The 18,721-nt window shown below is 46.1% G+C and overlaps 1 protein-coding gene across 2 annotated transcripts; it reads left to right on the top strand.

The window, feature by feature from the left end:
• The first annotated feature begins 6,336 nt into the window (after positions 1-6,336).
• LOC139153081 (olfactory receptor 6J1-like) lies at positions 6,337-10,479 on the top strand. 2 transcript variants are annotated; one of them, XM_070726651.1, is made up of 2 exons: positions 6,337-6,350; positions 9,555-10,479. In XM_070726651.1, exons 1-2 carry the CDS (start codon positions 6,337-6,339, stop codon positions 10,477-10,479), a joined length of 939 nt encoding a protein of 312 aa, XP_070582752.1. The 2 variants fall into 2 exon arrangements, with proteins under 2 accessions (XP_070582752.1, XP_070582751.1); XM_070726650.1 differs by lacking the exon at positions 6,337-6,350 and having other exon boundaries at positions 9,529-10,479.
• The last annotated feature ends 8,242 nt before the right edge of the window (positions 10,480-18,721 follow it).

Raw genomic sequence — 18,721 nt, 5'->3', positions numbered from 1 at the left:
ATTCGTGCTGTGGGTTTCGGCCTAGGTGGTTTTTAGTGGCTTATTGCTTACCTAAGGGGAAAGTGTGATGGCTCCTAAGAAGAGGCCTGCCACTGCTCCTATGGCTCCGCCAGCAGCGCGCCCCAGGAGGGCCCTTAGGCCTTCTGCCCGGGCCCGGGCCAGCAGGGAGGGGACTGCTGGGGTGGTCCCTGAACAGGGGGGGGTGGTCTCGGTGCCTCCTGCCCCTCAACCTGATTTTTCTCCTGCTATGTCTTGGGCCAGGGTGTTGGAGAGGCTCGATGAGCTCGAGCAGTGGAGGAGCGGTGCGGTCCCCGGAGTGTCCAGCGATCAAGTGCCTGCGGCGTTGGGGAGAGATCCGGCGGCGGCCCAGGCTGGGCAGCCGGCTCCGTTCGGACGGCAGGCCCCTGCAGGGCCGATGGCGGCTTTCCCGGGCCCCACACCATTGGGCCCCCCGTGGATGTCTTCAACCCCGTACGGGGCAGGTGAGGCTGCACCACACACCACATCTCTGTCTTTTCTTCCTCCCCCCGCCCCGGGTTTTCCCCCGGCGGGGGTCGGGAGTGGGTCCAGCTTTTTGGGGTCCCCCGCGGGCACCTGCGGGCAGGTGTGGGCTCCGCCGGTTCCTCCTCCGGGGCCGCCGGCGGCCAGCGCTGCTCCGTTGTCTGGGACGGGTCCTGCGGGGACACCAGCGGTGCCAGGGGCAGGGGGGTGGGTTCCTCCGGCCCCTCCTGTCATGCCCCCGCTCCCGGTTTTCCCCTACCCCCATGGGGCGGGTGTTTTTGGTGTGGCGGCCAACTCGGTATGGGACCCCTTCGCTTGTATTAAAGCGGGGGCCATACCGTGCGGGCTGCCGTCCACCCCTCTGGGATGCCACCTTCACCCGTCGGTCAAGGAGGCTATTTGGCGGGGCGAATACGTCGATCTTTTTTCGCTTTTGAACCGCGAGGTTCCCAAGCAGGAGAAAGAGATTGTCCCGGGGGAGAAAACGAAGAAGACCAAGGTAACGAAATGCTTCAGCTCCTGGCTGTATGCCTTTCTTACCTATGGGTCGGTAGTGATCCAACGGCAGCCGGCTATGGCCTCTGCCATGTTTAAGTATATAGACTTAATTGCCAGGGCCCATTTTGAATATAAGGGCAGCATCTGGCGCCATTATGATAAGGGTTTCCGCATGAGGATGTCTGTGGAGCCCAACTTGCCGTGGGATATGGTGGTCCCGGACCTGTGGTTCCGGGCCACGCATATGTCCGGGAAGGAAGGGTGTGAGCGCACGGATAGTGGGCACTTTATGGAGGAGGAGCCCGGCGCGGCTTCGCCGGCCAAGGCGACTCCTGGTGTGGCTGGCAAGGGGGCCTCGCCCGCTTGTCATGAGTTTGCTGCAAAAGGGGCGTGTTTTCGTCCCTTTTGTAAATACAAGCATGCCTGCGGGAATTGTGGGGGGTCCCATGCAGCTTCAGTCTGTCCCCGCCCCAAGAAAGGGGCGGAGAAGAAGGGCGGGGGTCCAGGAAAACCTCCCCCACCAGCTGGGGGAAAAGGGGCCCAGCCCAATTAATGTTTCTGTACTTGAGGGTTGGTTGATCGACTACCACCCTCGCCCGAGAGCCGAGTTGCTCTTGAGGGGCTTCTCCGAGGGATTTAGGATCCCTTATGTGGGTATTAGGAGGGCCTTCATGTCCGACAACCTCAGGTCGGTTGTCGGACATGAAGATATTGTACGGGCTAAGATTCGAAAGGAGGTGGCTGAGGGCAGGGTCCTTGGGCCCTTCCCGGAGCCGCCCTTTCCGAATCTTCGTGTGTCCCCCTTAGGTGTGGTCCCCAAAAAGGCGAGTGGTGAATTTAGGTTGATTCACCATTTGTCTTTTCCAAAAGGGGAGTCAGTGAATGACTTCATTCCTGACGAGCTTTGTTCCGTCCGGTACGCATCCTTTGATGCGGCCGTGGCTATGGTTAGGGAGTGTGGGGTGGGAGCCCTTATGGGTAAATGCGACATTAAGTCGGCATTTCGGCTCCTCCCCATTCACCCAGGCGACTTCGAGCTGCTGGGCTTCCATTTCGAAGGTGGGTTTTATGTGGATAGGGCATTGCCGATGGGCTGCTCTATTTCCTGCTCCCTCTTTGAGAGCTTTAGTACCTTCCTCGAGTGGGTGCTCAGGAGGCGGAGTGGCCTGGGGTCTGTCGTTCATTACCTTGATGATTTCTTGGTGGCCGGGCCTGCGCAATCAGAGCAATGCTTTGCTTTGATGCGGGACTTCGAAGCCCTTTGTGCTCAATTGGGGGTGCCTTTAGCCTCCGAGAAGACCGAAGGCCCTGCCACCAGGATTACCTTCCTGGGTATTGAATTGGATTCAGTGGAGCAATCTTCCAGATTGCCCCTGGATAAGTTGATTAAGATCAGGTCCAAACTTGAGGCGGTCCTGGGCTGCAGGAAGGTTACTCTTCGGCAGCTCCAGGAGTTGGCTGGGATTCTTAATTTTGCCTGTCGGGTAGTGGTGCCTGGTAGGGCTTTTTCTCGCCGGTTGTATGATGCGATGAAGGGGCTGAGTTTGCCCCACCATCGTACCCGCTTATGTGCAGGGGTCAGGGCTGACCTCTGCGTGTGGCGGGAGTTTTTGGAACGTTTTAATGGGTTGTCGTTTTGGCGGCAGGAGCTTCTTTTGGAAGCGGAGCTGCAGCTGTGTTCCGACGCCGCAGGGACTTGCGGTTTTGGGGTAGTGTTAGGTGACCAGTGGTGCTGGTCGGCATGGCCTCCGGAATGGAGTGCCTGTTCGTTGGTTAAGGACCTAACCTTTTTGGAGCTTTTCCCCTTAATAGTGGCCTTAGAGCTCTGGGGGGAGCAGTTCAGGGATAAGACTGTGCATTTTTGGTGTGACAATCTAGCGGTTGTCCATGTTGTCAACGCCCTGTCCTCTAAGAGTGACAGGGTGATGCGGCTTGTCCGCCATTTTGTGCACAGGTCCTTGTCTTTGAACGCCTTGTTTTTGGCTAGGCACGTCCCTGGTTTAGATAACGGGGTGGCTGACGCCTTGTCCCGTGGTCAGTTGTCCAGGTTTCGGACCCTGGCCCCGTGGGCCCGAGAGTCGCCGGAGGTATTTCCAGCCCACCTGTGGAGCCTGGGCGGGCTCTCGAGAGCTGGAGAGACGAGGCCTCCAGGGCGATCGCCTTATCGGTAGCTCCTAGTACCCTGCGAGCTTATCAGCGTGCAGGTAAGGAGTTTGGGGATTTCAGGCTGGGTAAGGGTTACCCCCATTGCTGGCCTGCCCCGGTTGAGCACCTAGCTGAATTCTGTGTCCTGCTGAAGGGGCGTGGCCTTTCAGTGAGGACTATCAGGGCTAGGTTAGCCGGCCTCGCCTTTCTGTCCAAGGCGGGGGGGTTTGGTGATTTTACGGGTGATTTTCGCATCCGGAGGATGCTGGAGGGTTGGGTGCGGGAGCGACAGGGGTTTCCCGCTGACACTCGTCGGGCCCTGACGGTTCAGCAGCTGTCTCTGATTAATCAGATGTTTGGCAGTCTGTGCGCCTCTCCTTACGAGGCTCGGCTGTTCAGGGCAGCGACTTGCGTTATGTTTTTCGGGGCCCTCAGGGTCAGCGAGGCAATGGCCTCCTCGCAGTCTGACTCGTCGCTCCGCGCCTTCCAGCTCGCTGATCTGTCCTTTAGACAGGGGGGTGTCTCTCTTTTGGTGAGACACTCCAAGACAGATCAGTTACACAGAGGGGTTAGACTTGAACTTAGTGCAGCCACCGATAAGTCTGTTTGCCCGGTGGCTGCTTTGCAGCAATTTTGTGTTTTGCGTGGGTCAGGGCGTGGGTACCTTTTTATACACCAGGATGGTTCCCCCCTGACCCGGTATCAATTCTGGGCGATAGTGTCTAAGGCTATGTCTCAGGTAGGCATGGATCCCGCTGGCTATGGAACGCATTCGTTCCGTATCGGCGCCGCCACTAGCGCGGCACTTTCTGGTCTCCCGGCCCAACGGATTCAGGAGATCGGCCGCTGGCGGTCAGCGGCATATTTGGGTTATGTCAGGCCCGCTGAGGATCCGGGGCAGGGTTTAGGCTAGGTAACCTCTCTGTGTGTGTCCTCTTCCAGGTTCCCAGTCCAGGCAGAAACCGACGGCGCTGCTGTGTGGCCACAGCATGGTCTTCTGGGCCGGCCGCTCAGCAGCCAGAAGTGCCATCGGGACCCAGCTGTCGTTGGGACGGTGGGTCAATGTTGTTTGGATGGGCCGGAGGGGTATGCGGTGGGAGGGCCTCCTACCGACGCTGCTGGGTACGCAGCATCTCAGGGCGGTACCCGGCGCTGCTGGGCGGGCGGCTACCCAGGGTCGCGCCCAGATGGGACTGGGTGGTCGGCAGCCCATAGCCGCACCCAGATGGCTGGTCTTGCACCTTGGTGGCAATGACCTATGCCTGCTTGGCGGTCTACCGTTGATCGTCCAGGCGCGCGAAGACCTGCGGCGGCTTCGCACGGCATGGCCCACCACGCAAGTGGTGTGGTCAGAGATCCTCCCACGGATCGTTTGGAGGGACGCCATTTCCCTTAGGGCCATCCACCGGGTTAGACGTAGGGTGAATAAGGCCGTGGGAAAGACTGTCAAAGAATTAGGGGGGATTGTAGTTGCCCATCCCCTCATCACTGTAGATCGGCCGTGGCTTTACCGGGCCGATGGCGTTCACCTGTCAGAACAGGGGAACGCCATTTTCTTACAGGACCTGCAGAGGTCTCTGCGTGAGCTGGCGCAGATAGAGGGGGGAGTCGGGGGGCCAAGATAGAGATCTGACCCCCGCTCCGTGGCAGGTTAGGGGCGGAAATCTGGGTGGTTTCAGCAACTGCGCGTTCTCCCTTGGGCATCTTTGGGGATGATTGACAGGTTCTCTCCAAGACCATGGTGGGTGCTACCTGCGCTCTTGGGGGGAACCTGTCTTTGGGTCCCGCTATTGAAGTCCCAGGGTAGGGGTGAGCCGGCGGGACCCCCCTCATGCGAGTGTATGGCAGGGTCTCAGGTGAGGGAGAGGTCCCTCACCTGGACCAGCATCGATTACGCCCATAGTTGCCCAGGAATGTTGACCTTTTACGTCATTTCCGCCCCGGAAGTGTTTGTTTGACCCTGCAGGTCCATTTGGTTCCGGGTCATAGTTAAGTATGTTGATTATGCAAATTTATGCTAATTTATGCTAATTTAATTAATAAATTATGCAAATTTATTATAATAAAAATGACCCAAGTTTAAATCCAGCTCTTGTGTCCGAGTCGTTACTCCGTCTCTTCTGCAATAACGCCGGCTGACTTACCGGCCCCACGGCGATGTTGCTGAAGGGCCGGGCAGACTCGGACCCTTCAGATGGTGGCCGCCATCTTGTTTTCGGCCGAAATCTCGCGAGACGAGATTTCGGCCGGGAATGCCCTGCCCACGTGGCTGGGCATGACGCCAGGTCTGGGCGGGGCCTGCTGGCCCTATTTAAGGGGCAGCAGGCCGGGAAACAGCCTTTTCGCCCGGACCTGGTTGCCTGAGCAGACACCCACCCGCCCTTCCCTATTTTGCAGTGTGCCTAGGGGTCGCCTGCGGGGGCCGAATGGGAATTTTTTGCAGCTTCGCCCATTAGGCCAGGCTGTTTTTTCGCCCATTCCACACTGGGGAGATGGATGTGCGGTTAGGGGGTGTTCGCATTTAATTAGGTTAATTGGCTTACCTCTGGTCATTGGGTAGGCAGGTTAGGGGCGGAAATCTGGGTGGTTTCAGCAACTGCGCGTTCTCCCTTGGGCATCTTTGGGGATGATTGACAGGTTCTCTCCAAGACCATGGTGGGTGCTACCTGCGCTCTTGGGGGGAACCTGTCTTTGGGTCCCGCTATTGAAGTCCCAGGGTAGGGGTGAGCCGGCGGGACCCCCCTCATGCGAGTGTATGGCAGGGTCTCAGGTGAGGGAGAGGTCCCTCACCTGGACCAGCATCGATTACGCCCATAGTTGCCCAGGAATGTTGACCTTTTACGTCATTTCCGCCCCGGAAGTGTTTGTTTGACACTGCAGGTCCATTTGGTTCCAGGTCATAGTTAAGTATGTTGATTATGCAAATTTATGCTAATTTATGCTAATTTAATTAATAAATTATGCAAATTTATTATAATAAAAATGACCCAAGTTTAAATCCAGCTCTTGTGTCCGAGTCGTTACTCCGTCTCTTCTGCAATATTTCATTCTTCTAGGAAAGGTTTGGATGCTAACGTTCTACAATATGCAGTGCAAGCTAAGAAAATTAGGTCTAATATCATTAAAGTTTTGATGGCATCAGAAGGAATAAATTTATTTCCAAACTTTACTCTCTGGGGAATCCATTAACAAATGTCTCCAAAGAAGTATCTCAACTTATACTTTTAAAACGCTGGTTCATTTAACTGGTTGTCACGAAGTATTTGCTGTCTACTAAGTGCATTTTCAGAGAAAGTGCCATAGGATGGTGGAAAATACAAACAGATTCTACATATAGGCACAACCAGAATGTCCGAATGCCAGAATGCCAGAAGATTGGATTGGAAGTGGCCACATGAGATCTTCCTGCTAAAAGTTTGGGATATGGAGATAAAAATAGGATCCACTACTTCCATTCTTCTTCCAGATGCAAGATAGACCTCTCATGATTGTCCCAGAAGAATCCCCATTCTTCAGGCCACGGGTGTCTCCCAGTTCATGTACCCTTTACGAGAAGGATACTTGTAAGGCTTTTAAATAAAGCATATATTGTCAATTGTCTATGCACAATTCAGTGGAAGCAACAAGTAGTCCCAAAATATTACAATTGGTGATTTTTTTTCCCTTCCATCACTTATTATTCTCTTAACAGAATAACAGATGTGGAGGTCTTCTATCCAATCCAGAAGTTGTAAATGCTCCAACGGTGGAAGTTTTTAAAGAAGGGGTTGGATAACCATTTGTCTGAATTACTATAGGGTTTCCTGCCTAAGCAGGGGGTTGGACGAGAAGACCTCCAAGGTCCCTTACAACTCTGTTATTCTATTCCATTCTATTCTATTCTATTCTAACCCCTTGATATGGAAGGAATAGAATCCTATATTATTTCAGACAAACAGCTGTCCAATCTCTTCTTTAAAACATCCAGTGATGGAGCACACTCAACTTCTAAAAGTAAGCTGTTCCATTGATTAATTGTTCTAACTGTCAGGAAATTTCTCCTTAATTCTAAGTTGGAGCTCACCTTGATTAGCTTCCACCCATTGCTTACTTTTCCTGTCTTCAGGTGCTTTGGAGAATAGGTTGACCCCTTCCTCTTTGTGGCAACCCCTGAGATATTGGAACACTGCTATCACATCACCCCTAGTCCTTTTTTTCATTAAACTAGACATATACAATTCCTGCAACCGTTCTTCATATTTTTTTTTTAGCTCACGGTTATCTAAACATGTTTCTTGCTTTTCTCTGGACTCTTTCCAGAGCTCATGTGTTTTTACATCTTGTCAACCAAATATGAATGCAGTGTTCCAAGTGTGGTCTTACCAAGGCATTATAGAGTGGTATTAACACTTCACATAATAATAGTCATAGGAAGAGCTGTAAGTTCTGAGGACCTTAAAGTGGGAAAGGAACTGTTCTAGTTCACCTTTGTTCTCAAAGGTTTCTAAGCATGCATGTCATAATTAGAACCTCACTATCCATGATAATTCAGAAATCTGTACTTTCTCTATATGTTATTTAAAGTAGCACAGCTGATAAGGGTCATTCAGCAATTATGCTTTCATAGTTAAATTGATTGGGTTGGACATAATCATTATATGTAGAATTTCAGTTCCAGAGTACCAGTTGGATTCTTCCTTCCAGAAGACATAGACTTCACTAAAGAGCTGCCTGAAGAAAGACTGTAGGTGAAAGCATCGTTCCACCTGTCAGTCAAGAAAGTATGACAACTTACAGCCCTGGCAGTTTCAAAGGAGAAGGTTGCAAAACTCCATTGATAGAAGAGTGTACAGCAAATTTCACATCAATGTCATCTAAGATATTTCATCTCCTAATAATAAGCTCTAGTTGACTTAAAAGAAATGTATCTTATGGTCAATGTCTTTTACTTGTACCGATAGAAGAACTGAAAACCGACTGTGGTAAGTTCCTGCATGGATCTCTCAATTTTTCTCTATTGTATTTTTAAGCTCGCCATATTTTATTGAATATACATTACTTAGAGAATACTTTGTTTGGCCAAATGTGATTAGATGTAATGTATTTATTTGAGCCATGGTGGCACAGTGGTTAGAGTACAGTGTTGCAGGCTACTTCTGCTGACTGACAGCTGCCAGCAATTTGATAATTCAAATTTCATTAGGCTCCTTGAGGATGGATTCAGCCTTCCAAGGTGGTTAAAATGAAGACCCAAATTGTTGAGTACAAAATGCTGACTCGGTAAACCTCTTAGAGAGGGCAGTAAAACACTGTGAAGTGGTATATAAGGCTATGTGCTATTGCTATTTACAGTGTGGAAACTCTCAGTGTTTGATATACTGTGTTTTCATATACTTTATACAGTATTAAAAAGAAGTATCTTCACATACTTCTATATAAAGGCATTCATGCTAACTTTTAATATTATATACAATATTTCACCATGAATCAAGGGAAGGGAAGGACAGTAGGACAGTAAGACAGGGATGGTAGGCACAATGGTGCACTTATGCATACCCCTTACAGACCACTTAGAAATGGGGAGAGGTCAACTGTAGACAATCTAAGGTGAAAGTTTTTGGGGTTTTGGGAGGAAACCACAGAGTCAGGTAGTGCATTCCAAGCATTGATCACTCTATTGCTGAAGCTGTATTTTCTGCACTCGAGTTTAGAGCGGTTTACATTTAGTTTGAATGTATTCTGTGCCTGTGTACTGCTGCGGTTGAAGGTGAAGTAGTCATTAACAGGAAGGACATTTTGGTAGATGATTTTATGAACTACAGTTAGATCAGATCGGAGGTGATGTAGTTGTAAATTGTCTAATTGCTTCTATTTCAAGTCTGGGGGAATAAGGTACTCTGTTGGAGCGAATATCACCTTGGAGTGAATATCTTGTAGTGAATATACTTGCAGCAAATGTAACCTAACAGCAGCAGCAGCAGTAATTATAATTATTACTTTTATTACTATTACTATTATTATTATTTATTAGACTTGTATGCTACCCACCTTCCTCAATAAAACAAGTTCCTGTTTTATTTTTTAAAAAAATCACACATGCATCCATTGACTAAAAAGCAGTGATCCAATCAAAATGCCTTTTTTTTTTAACATAGTCACATTCTGAAAGGCAAGTGACTATTAGAACTCAGTTTCTATTCCTTGGGAGAAGGCATTTCAATGTTGGTGCATTTCTATGAGAAAAAGCCCAGTCTCTTGGCTTCAGGAGGTTGTTTCTGGCACTCTTTGGTGAGAGGTCTCCAGGTTTGAATTTGGGACTTAAGAGAAGAAGGTAAAATATTTTTTTAATGGCACCAATCTGAAGTGGGTTATTTCTTTGCTTGATTTCTCTCCTGCAGCAAACCCATGGTGGGAACTAGGACTCAAAATAGCACTGCACAAGTGACAGAGTTCATCTTAATTGGCTTCCAACTATCCAGGACCATGGAACTCTTCTTTGTTTCATTGCTCTTGGTTGTGTGTTTTTTCACTTTGACGGGAAACCTCATGATTATCACTCTGGTATGCGTGGACCGACGCTTGCAGACCCCCATGTATTTCTTCCTCTCCAACTTCTCCTTTCTGGAGATATTTTTCATTCTGACAATCGCACCAAAGATGATGATGAATCTATTTTCTCTGAACAAATCGATCTCTTTCTTTGGCTGCATCACTCAGTGCTATTCCTATTTCTTCTTTGGTACCTCTGAGATCATCCTGATCGCCGTAATGGCCTTTGACCGCTACGTTGCTGTCTGTCATCCACTGCGCTACACAATCATCATGAATGGAGGGGTCTGTGTGAGGTTGATATTGGTGTGCTGGGTTGGTGGTTTCCTGAATAATCTTGGCCCCATTATTCTCCTGAGCCAACTGACCTTCTGTAGCTCTAACGTTATTGATCATTTCTTCTGTGACTATGCTCCACTGATAAAGCTTTCTTGCAATGATGTGCATGCTCTCCTGATGCTGGAATCTACCCTCTCTGCTCTGGTGTTACTCAGCTCTTTGGGTATAACTGTTGTCTCTTACCTCTACATAATTGTGACTGTTTTGAGGATGCAGACCAGCGGCAGTCGTAGGAAGACTTTTTCAACCTGTGCTTCTCACTTCACAGTTGCTTCCATCTTCTACGGCAGTGCCATCTTCATGTATTCTTTGCCCAGCAAGGGTCGGTCTCGGGATGTCCAGAAAGCTGTGGCAGTACTTACTATTGTGGTCACCCCAGTACTGAACCCTTTTATTTACACTCTGAGGAATGAGAAAGTCAAGGATGCTTTACGAAACTGTTTGCAGAAACACCAACATATGTTGTGAGGAGAAATCATTGGAAGGACTTTGCCAACTTTAGCTGGTCTCATAAACAGACTTGGGTTTTGTTAACACATGGGTGGGAGAACAATCATCTATTGCTGTAGTGAGGGACACATGACATGGACTTTGTAATTTGTTAGTTAAAATGGTTTTAATTTGATTTATTTTCTATGTTCAGGCTCATTACAGACTGGAAGGTGAGAAACCTTTTTTAAAGTATACTTTATTGGTTTTTCAAATCTTTAAAAAAATCACAATAAATCTGAGCACTTCTACATCATCACATGTGCATTAATTTTGTATTGATACATTAATACATTACATATTTAGATATTTACAGAATTCTGCATTTTTATTTCCCTTTCCCTTTATTGTTTTCTATATTCAACCCATTGATACCATTTTTCCCACACGTCATAGTAATCCCAATCTTTTTGTCCTCTTCATTCTATCGCAAGTTTATCCTTTTCAGTGCAGTTGTAAATCTTTTTAATTTTTAAACTTTCCATAGCTGAATTGGAATTTTTCCAGCATTGTGCATATGCAAGGCTTGCTGCTGTATCTGTGTAAAATCAGATATTTAATATTCTTATTATATTGATTTTTAAATATTCCCAGTAGTAAGAGCTCTGGGGTGAACTCTATTGTTAATTTTGTTATTTCTTATTGCCAGTTGTGAATTTTGGTTTTTTCTTGCTTCAGGACTTAACCACCACTTATGAAAGAAGGCCTTGTACTTTTATTCTCCCCTAAAAGAGAAATAGAAATCTGAAAGGAAACAGAAATTTAGAACCACAGTTCTCTGCCCCCAAGCAGATACTGCTATTAGAAATGCAGTTTTCATAATCCCTTCAAGACAGGGTATTTGGGGGCGGGGGAGGCAGAATTATGTAGAATGGTAGGATTATTATTATTATTATTATTATTATTATTATTATTATTATTATTATTATTGTGTCAGTACAACACAGCAAACGAGATCACTATGCTGGATTTCGTATTTCATCACCAGTCGGGCACTTCCCAAACACCTAGGACTGCGTGATGTAGCGGCGAATTATGTTTGCCGATCCCAGTAAAGTGGCCTTTTGCAATTGACAGATGGAGATTTTGTCAATTCTGATGGTTTTCAAATGTCCGCTGAGATCCTTTGGTACTGCACCCAGCATGCCAAGTACCACTTGGACCACTTTCACTGGCTTATGCCAGAGTCGTTGCAGCTCGATTTTTAGATCTTCGTATTTCACTAATTTCTCTAGCTGCTTCTCCTCAATTCTGCTGTCTCCTGGGATTGATCCATACTTTCTTTTTCTCCATGATCACAATGTCTGGTGTGTGATGCTTCAGAATTCAGTCAGTCTGAAGTCAGAAGTCCCACAGTAGTTTTGCTTGCTCATTTTCGACCACTTTTTCAGGCTTATGATCCCACCAGTTCTTTGCCACTGGTAAATGGTAGTTCCGGCACAGGTTCCAGTGGATCATATTATTATTATTATTATTATTATTATTATTATTATTATTATTATTATTATTATTATTATTATTTAGATTGGTATGCCACCCCTCTCTGAAGGCTTGGAGTGGCTCACAACAACAATACACAATACAAATCCAATGATTAAAAAGAACAGTTAAAACCCTTAATATAAAAAACAGTCATACAACCCAAAAAACGATAGATAAAATGGGACGGCTGGGGGGGAATCAATTTACCCATGCCTGGTGGCAGAGGTGGGTTTTTAGGAGTTTGTGAAAGGCAAGGAGCATGGGGGCAGTCCTGATCTCTGGGGGGAGTTGATTCCAAAGGGTTGGGGCCGCCACAGAGAAGGCTCTTCCCCTGGGTCCCGCCAGATGGCATTGTTTCATCAACGGGACCTGGACAACTGGTCCAATGCCATGAAGGGCTTTATAGGTCATAACCAACACTTTGAATTGTGACCAGAAACTGTTCGGCAACCAATGCAGACTGCGGAGTGTTGATGTGACATGGACATGTCTGGGAAAGCCCGTGATTGCTCTTGCAGCTGCATTCTGCACGATCTGAAGTTTCCGAACACTCATCCCTCACTTAAGATCCAAACCAGGAAAGCCATTAAGATACAATAAGAATGGCCCAACATCTTTTCAGGCGCTTTTCAAGTCTGCTCATTGCATCATCTCAGAAAATCCAGGCTTCAATCAAACTTAATTCAGACAACCTAGAAATAGTTAGCTATGACTTCCGCATAGCTGCCATTGGGAGTCTGACAACCAATAGAATACATTTCTTGCACAAGAACAGGAAGCTCATGGGCAAGGCCCATGAGAGGGTCTCCCCCCCCCTCTCCAAAAAAATCAATTTCCAGAAGCCCACACAGATGATTGATTCAGATGGATTCATTAGCTTCTGTCTACAGAAGAATACAGATGAAGCAAACTTTACAATACCAACATAGATTCTTCTTCAAGCAGTTATAGCTGCAGAGAACAGTTAATTTCATTTCAGCAGCAGACAAGCACAGAGTGGACAAGGGAGTAGAGAGCACACTGTGGGCTCAGCCACCCCCAGCCTTGAGCTTAAGTTTCCAGTTTAGATTCTCTGCACAGACTCAGAAGTATTTAACTTCCATTGGTTGACTTAGTTGATATGCCTGTTCATTGGCTGACCTTGTTAATAGGGCTCTGTCCATTCATGAATATTTTAATAAAACCCATCTGGTCCTGTTCATCAATAAACCATCTTTCCAATCATCCTCTATGTTTCCAGTGTCTTTCTCTCCAATTGGAACTATTTATCTTTCAACTGTACTTTAAGAAAATGCTATACACATGCATGTGCAACTATACACACACATGTATACAAAATATATACAGTGATACCTTGTCTTACAAACACCTCATCATACAAACTTTTCGGGATACAAACCTGGGGTTTAAGATTTTTTTGCCTCTTCTTACAAACTATTTTCAGCTTACAAACCGACCGCCACTGCTGGGATGCCCCGCCTTCAGACTTCTGTTGCCAGCGAAGCACCCGTTTTTGCGCTGCTGGGATTCCCCTGAGGCTCCCCTCCATGGGAAACCCCACCTCCACACTTCCGTGTTTTTGTGATGCTGCAGAGGAATCCCAGCAACGCAGAAACGGGTGCTTCGCTGGCAACGGAAGTCCGGAGGTGGGGTTTCCCAGCGAGGGGAGCCTCAGTGAAATCACAGCATCACAAAAACACAGAGGTCCGGAGGTGGGGTTTCAAGGACTTCAGTGTTTTTGCAATGCTGCAATTTCACTGATGCTCCCTTCGCTGGGAAACCTCACCTCCAGACTTCCGTTGCCAGCGAAGCGCTCGTTTTTGCGATGCTGGGATTCCCCTGCAGCATTGCAAAAACACAGAGGTCCTGAGGTGGAGTTTCCCATGAAGGGGAGCCTCAGTGGAATCCCAGCAGTGCAAAAACGGGCACTTCAGCTGGCAAAAGGGGTGAATTTTGAGCTTGCACACATTAATCGCTTTTCCATTGATTCCTATGGGAAACATTGTTTCGTCTTACAAACATTTCACCTTAATAACCTCGTCCCGGAACCAATTAAGTTTGTAAGACATGTTATCACTGTATTTGTATGTATGTGTGTATATGTGTGTGTGTGTGTGTGTGTGTGTGTGTGTGTGTTTATGTTTATGTGTATCTGTCTGTCTGTCTGTCTGTCTATCTACCTCCTAGACCTGTCACATGGCAAACCTATGGCATTCATATCACAGGTGGCAAACAGAGCCATGTCAGAGGACATGCGAGATGTTGCCCTATGTTAGCTCCAGCGAGCACTGGCCAGCTGATTTTTGCCCTCCAGGCATTTCAGAGAAGCTTCCCTGAAGCCCTGGAGTGCAATAAATGCCCAACCGGAAGTTCAGAAAATGCACTTCCGATTTGCCCATTGTGCTGTTTTTTGCACTCTGGAAGGTTCAATGAAGCTTCCTTGAATCCTCCAGAATGCAAAAAACAACACAACGGGCAAATTGGAAGTATGCTTTCTGAACTTCCATATACCTATTTGGCTGTTTTTACACATCCCAGACATCACTGAAGCCTGTGTGCATGTGCGAGGATAGGGAGGATTGTGTGCATGTGCTGAGGCAGCAGGGGAGTGCGCATGCATGGAGGTGAGGGAATGGGTTTGGGCACATGCATGCATGCTAGCACACCCACACACCACCCTTTTTGGCACGCGAACCGAAAAAGATTAGCCACCCCTGTCTGAGACCATGGTTTACAAATCAGGCAGGTTGAGTTCACCCATGTGAAATCAAAAACAAGCCTCACCAAAACTTAATGTATTGCATCAGAGAGACCAAAATAAACCACAAAACAGGAGGAACATGCACGTGATGGGGTTTTTTTTCTTTGCTCTTTGAGACGTCCCTCAGGGATCCTCACAAGTCAGTCTTGAATTCTTCTAATACTCAATGCTTCAGAATAGTAACCAGCACGACTGAGTTTGAGAGATTGCTCCTGTTTTCATTGCTATGAAAAAATAGAGATATTGCACAGGGAGTACAGCTATGAGCTAAGAAGACAAGGCATCTTTGGAAAAGCACAGCGAATAGAGAACATTATGCTTTCCAAATGTTGAATTAAGGGGTAATATTTTAATAAATGCTTTTGTTTTTATTTGTAGACATAATGAAACATACTATAGATTGGGTGGATGGGTGGATGGATGGATGGATGGATGGATGGATGGATGGATGGATGATAGATGTTTACAGGGGGTGAATTCTCTTTCATGCTTATGGTCCTTGAGAGCCATGACCAGTAAGATTACTTTATAAAATTAAGAAATATTTTGTATAGTTCAAAAGTGATAAATTAAATCAGGTGATTTCTAATGTATAATATTGGGGACTGTTTTATAAGAAAACATAAATTACATTTGATCCAAATAATTCATATATGAATATAATACAGAATGCAGTAGCACTTGGTCCGCATGCTGGCTTTAACCATAGTTTAAGCCAGGATTGGTGGAAGTACATATGCCACAATCCAGGATTTACAAACCATCAATGCCTACTGCATGCCACATATAAATGTCATAATGGCTAGGTGCAATGTATCTTCTTGTTATTCAGAATAATCATTAGATTTCTTTAATAAAGTTACATTGTGAGGCTGAAAACAGATGTTCTCCATGTTTCAAGGCTGCAAGGAATGAAATCCAGTGAATATTCATCAGTTGTTATCTTAAAGTAAATATTTAAATATAGTTCTAATGACATTTTTAACAAACTCATGCAATTCTCTTCAACAAAATGAGAAAGCTTCAGATAAATGGAAAAGCAAAGATGCTACCACTGTATCCTACTTAGACAAAGAATGTGGCTTTGCTACAGCTTTTCCAAAAACTCTTCTTACTCTAAATTTTCTCTCTGCAATACAGCTTCCATGGATAAGTGAAAAATCTAGGAAGGTCCTTAAATTCAGATTAACAGAGTTGGAAGGGAACTTGGAGGTCTTCTAGTCCAACCCTTTGTTCAAGCAGGAAAATCTATACCATTTCAGACAAGTACTTGTCCAATCTCTTTTTTAAAACTTCCAGTGTTGGAGCATTCACAACCTCTGAAGCATTGGTGGGTTACACTTAACTTCACCCCCGGTTCGCATTGTGACATTTCACTCACATCTCCTCATGCAATTTGACTTCCACGCTTGCTCAGTAGCAAGAATCAGCCCGAAACACAGCTGAGTAGCTGATCAACTGTGCTTTGAGTGACAAAATAAAGGTCAGTATTAACCCAGGGGTGGGCAGGAGCATAGTTCCCTCTAAGCTGAGCAGTGAGCAATCGCTCACTTAAAAATCATCATCAACTCAGAGTTTTTCAAACCTGCCCAGAAGCCGAGAGGGAAAGAGTGAGAGGGAAGGAGAGAGAGAGGAAGAGAGGAAGAGAGAGAAACAGATAGAAAAAAGAGAGGAAGGAAAAGAGAAAGAAAAAGAATGGGAGTAAGGAAGAGAGAAAGAAAATCAAAATCTAGTTTGAAACTAGCTCAACTATTTAAGTGGCATTTTGATATTGATAGAGTTGCCCTATTATGAGCTCACTGTTATAGACACACAGTACAGTATTTTATTTTGAAATTCTCTGAGGCAAAACAGGGTGGGTTTTTTATTTATTTGTTTGTTTGTTTGTTTGTTTATTATTTCTGTGCCGCCCAGTCCCAAAGGGACTGCCGCTCAGACACTATACTTTTCCGCCCACCCCCCCAAAAAAGTAGAGGGAACACTGGGCAGGAGGTCCCTTTTTCAAACAGCAGAAGAGGAAAAGCCATCCAAACAGGGAAACATTCACAAAAACAAAAAATATAGATGGCAGTGCCCAGAGAATGGCACCGACTGAATTGAATCCATGAGGTCACCAGTGGGTCACTACCAATTCAGGTGATCTGGTCCCAATTGGGAGGAACCCATCCCTGCTCTGAAGGCAAGTCATTTCAATAATTAATCATAAGCATAAAATGTATCAGGAAAGACTTAATGAACTCAATCTGTCTAGTCTGGAGGACAGAAGGAAAAGGGGGGACATGATTGAAACATTTAAATATGTCAAAGGGTTAAATAAGGTTCAGGAGGGAAGTGTTTTCAATAGGAAAGTGAACATAAGAACAAGGGGACACAATCTGAGATTAGTTGGGGGAAAGATCAGAAGTAACGTGAGAAAATATTATTTGACTGAAAGAGTAGTAGATGCTTGGAACAAACTTCCAGCAGACGTGGTTGGTAAATCCACACTAACTGAATTTAAACATGTCTGGGATAAACATATATCCATCCTAAGACAAAATAGAAGAAATAGCATAAAGGCAGACTAGATGGACCATGAAGTCTTTTTCTGCCATCAATCTTCTAAGTTTCTTTGTTTCTATTAATCATTCTTATTGTCAGGAAATTCCTTTGTCCATGCAGCTTGGTTCTCTCCTTGACAATTTTTTATCCATTGCTTCTTGCCCTGCCTTCAGGTGGGAGAAGACTCCCTGTTCTTTATGGTAGCCCCTCAAATATCCATACACTCCTATCATGTCACCCTTAATCTTTTTTTTTTCATTAGACTTGATCCATGATGGTCAACCTATGGCATGCAAAGCCATATCATAGGGCGTTGCCCTATGTCAGCTCCAGAACCCATGCATGCATTAACCAACTGATTTTTGCCCTTGATGAAGGCCGTTTCATCCTCTGGAAGCTTCAAGAAAGTTTCCTGAAGCCCCAAAAGTGCAAAAAACAGCCAAATGGGCAAGCTGGAAATTCTGAAAAACAAACTTCCCATTTGCCCATTGTGCTGTTTTTCGTACTCCGGGGCTTCAGGAAGCTTCCTTGAAGGCTCCAGAGTGCAAAAAACAGTAAAATGGGGAAACCGGAAGTCCATTTTTCCAAACTTCTGGTTTGGCCATTTCACCATTTTTTTCACTGTCCCAAGCTTCAATGAGGCCTGTCCACCTGCGCGGGGACAGGGGGTGGATTGCAAGCATGCACAGGGGCAGCGCATGGAGTGCACATGGATGGGGAGGGAATGTGTGTGGGCACGTGCACGCATGCTAGCACATGTGCACAACTCCTTTTGGCACACAAACCAAAAAAGGTTCACCATCACTGGACTAGATCTACCCTATTTATTTATTCATTCAATTTTTTAATGCCGCCCTTCCCCTTAGACTCAGGGTGGCTTTACAATATGTTAGCAAAAGCACTTTTTAACAGAGCCAGCATATATTTCCCCCACAATCTGGGTCCTCATTTTACCCACCTTGGAAGAATGGAAGGATGAGTCAACCTTGAGCTGGTGATGAGATTTGAACTGCTGACCTACAGATGTACAGTCAGCTTTAGTGGCCTGCAGTACTGCACTCTATCTGGTGCGTCTATTCCTGAAACTGTTCTTGATACAATTTACCCTCCACACACACAAACACACACACACACTCATCTTTGCCTATTCACATGCTTTTTTTAGGTAAAGGAATCAAAAGAGAATTTGGACCCATCTCAGAAAAACAGTCTGGAGAACATTGTGCAAAGGTGAAATAACAACGACAAATCATCATGCAGAGACAGATCTTTGCAGGTCCGTGAAGATGAATTGTTTTTTGACAGGTGGAAACATGGAGAGATTCCATCTAGCTCCACTTGGATTAGCCACACCTGGAATTAGTTTGTAAGGAAGAATGGCCCTACTTCTAATAACATAGCAGAAGAATGTTGCTCTGTTTCAAACTATCAAGTTTT

This window comes from Erythrolamprus reginae, chromosome Z (genome assembly GCF_031021105.1).
Source record: "Erythrolamprus reginae isolate rEryReg1 chromosome Z, rEryReg1.hap1, whole genome shotgun sequence".
In the NCBI taxonomy this organism is placed as follows: Eukaryota; Metazoa; Chordata; class Lepidosauria; order Squamata; family Dipsadidae; genus Erythrolamprus; species Erythrolamprus reginae.
Note: the sequence above shows the minus strand (reverse complement) of the source record. Positions and strands in the feature narration are given on the sequence as shown.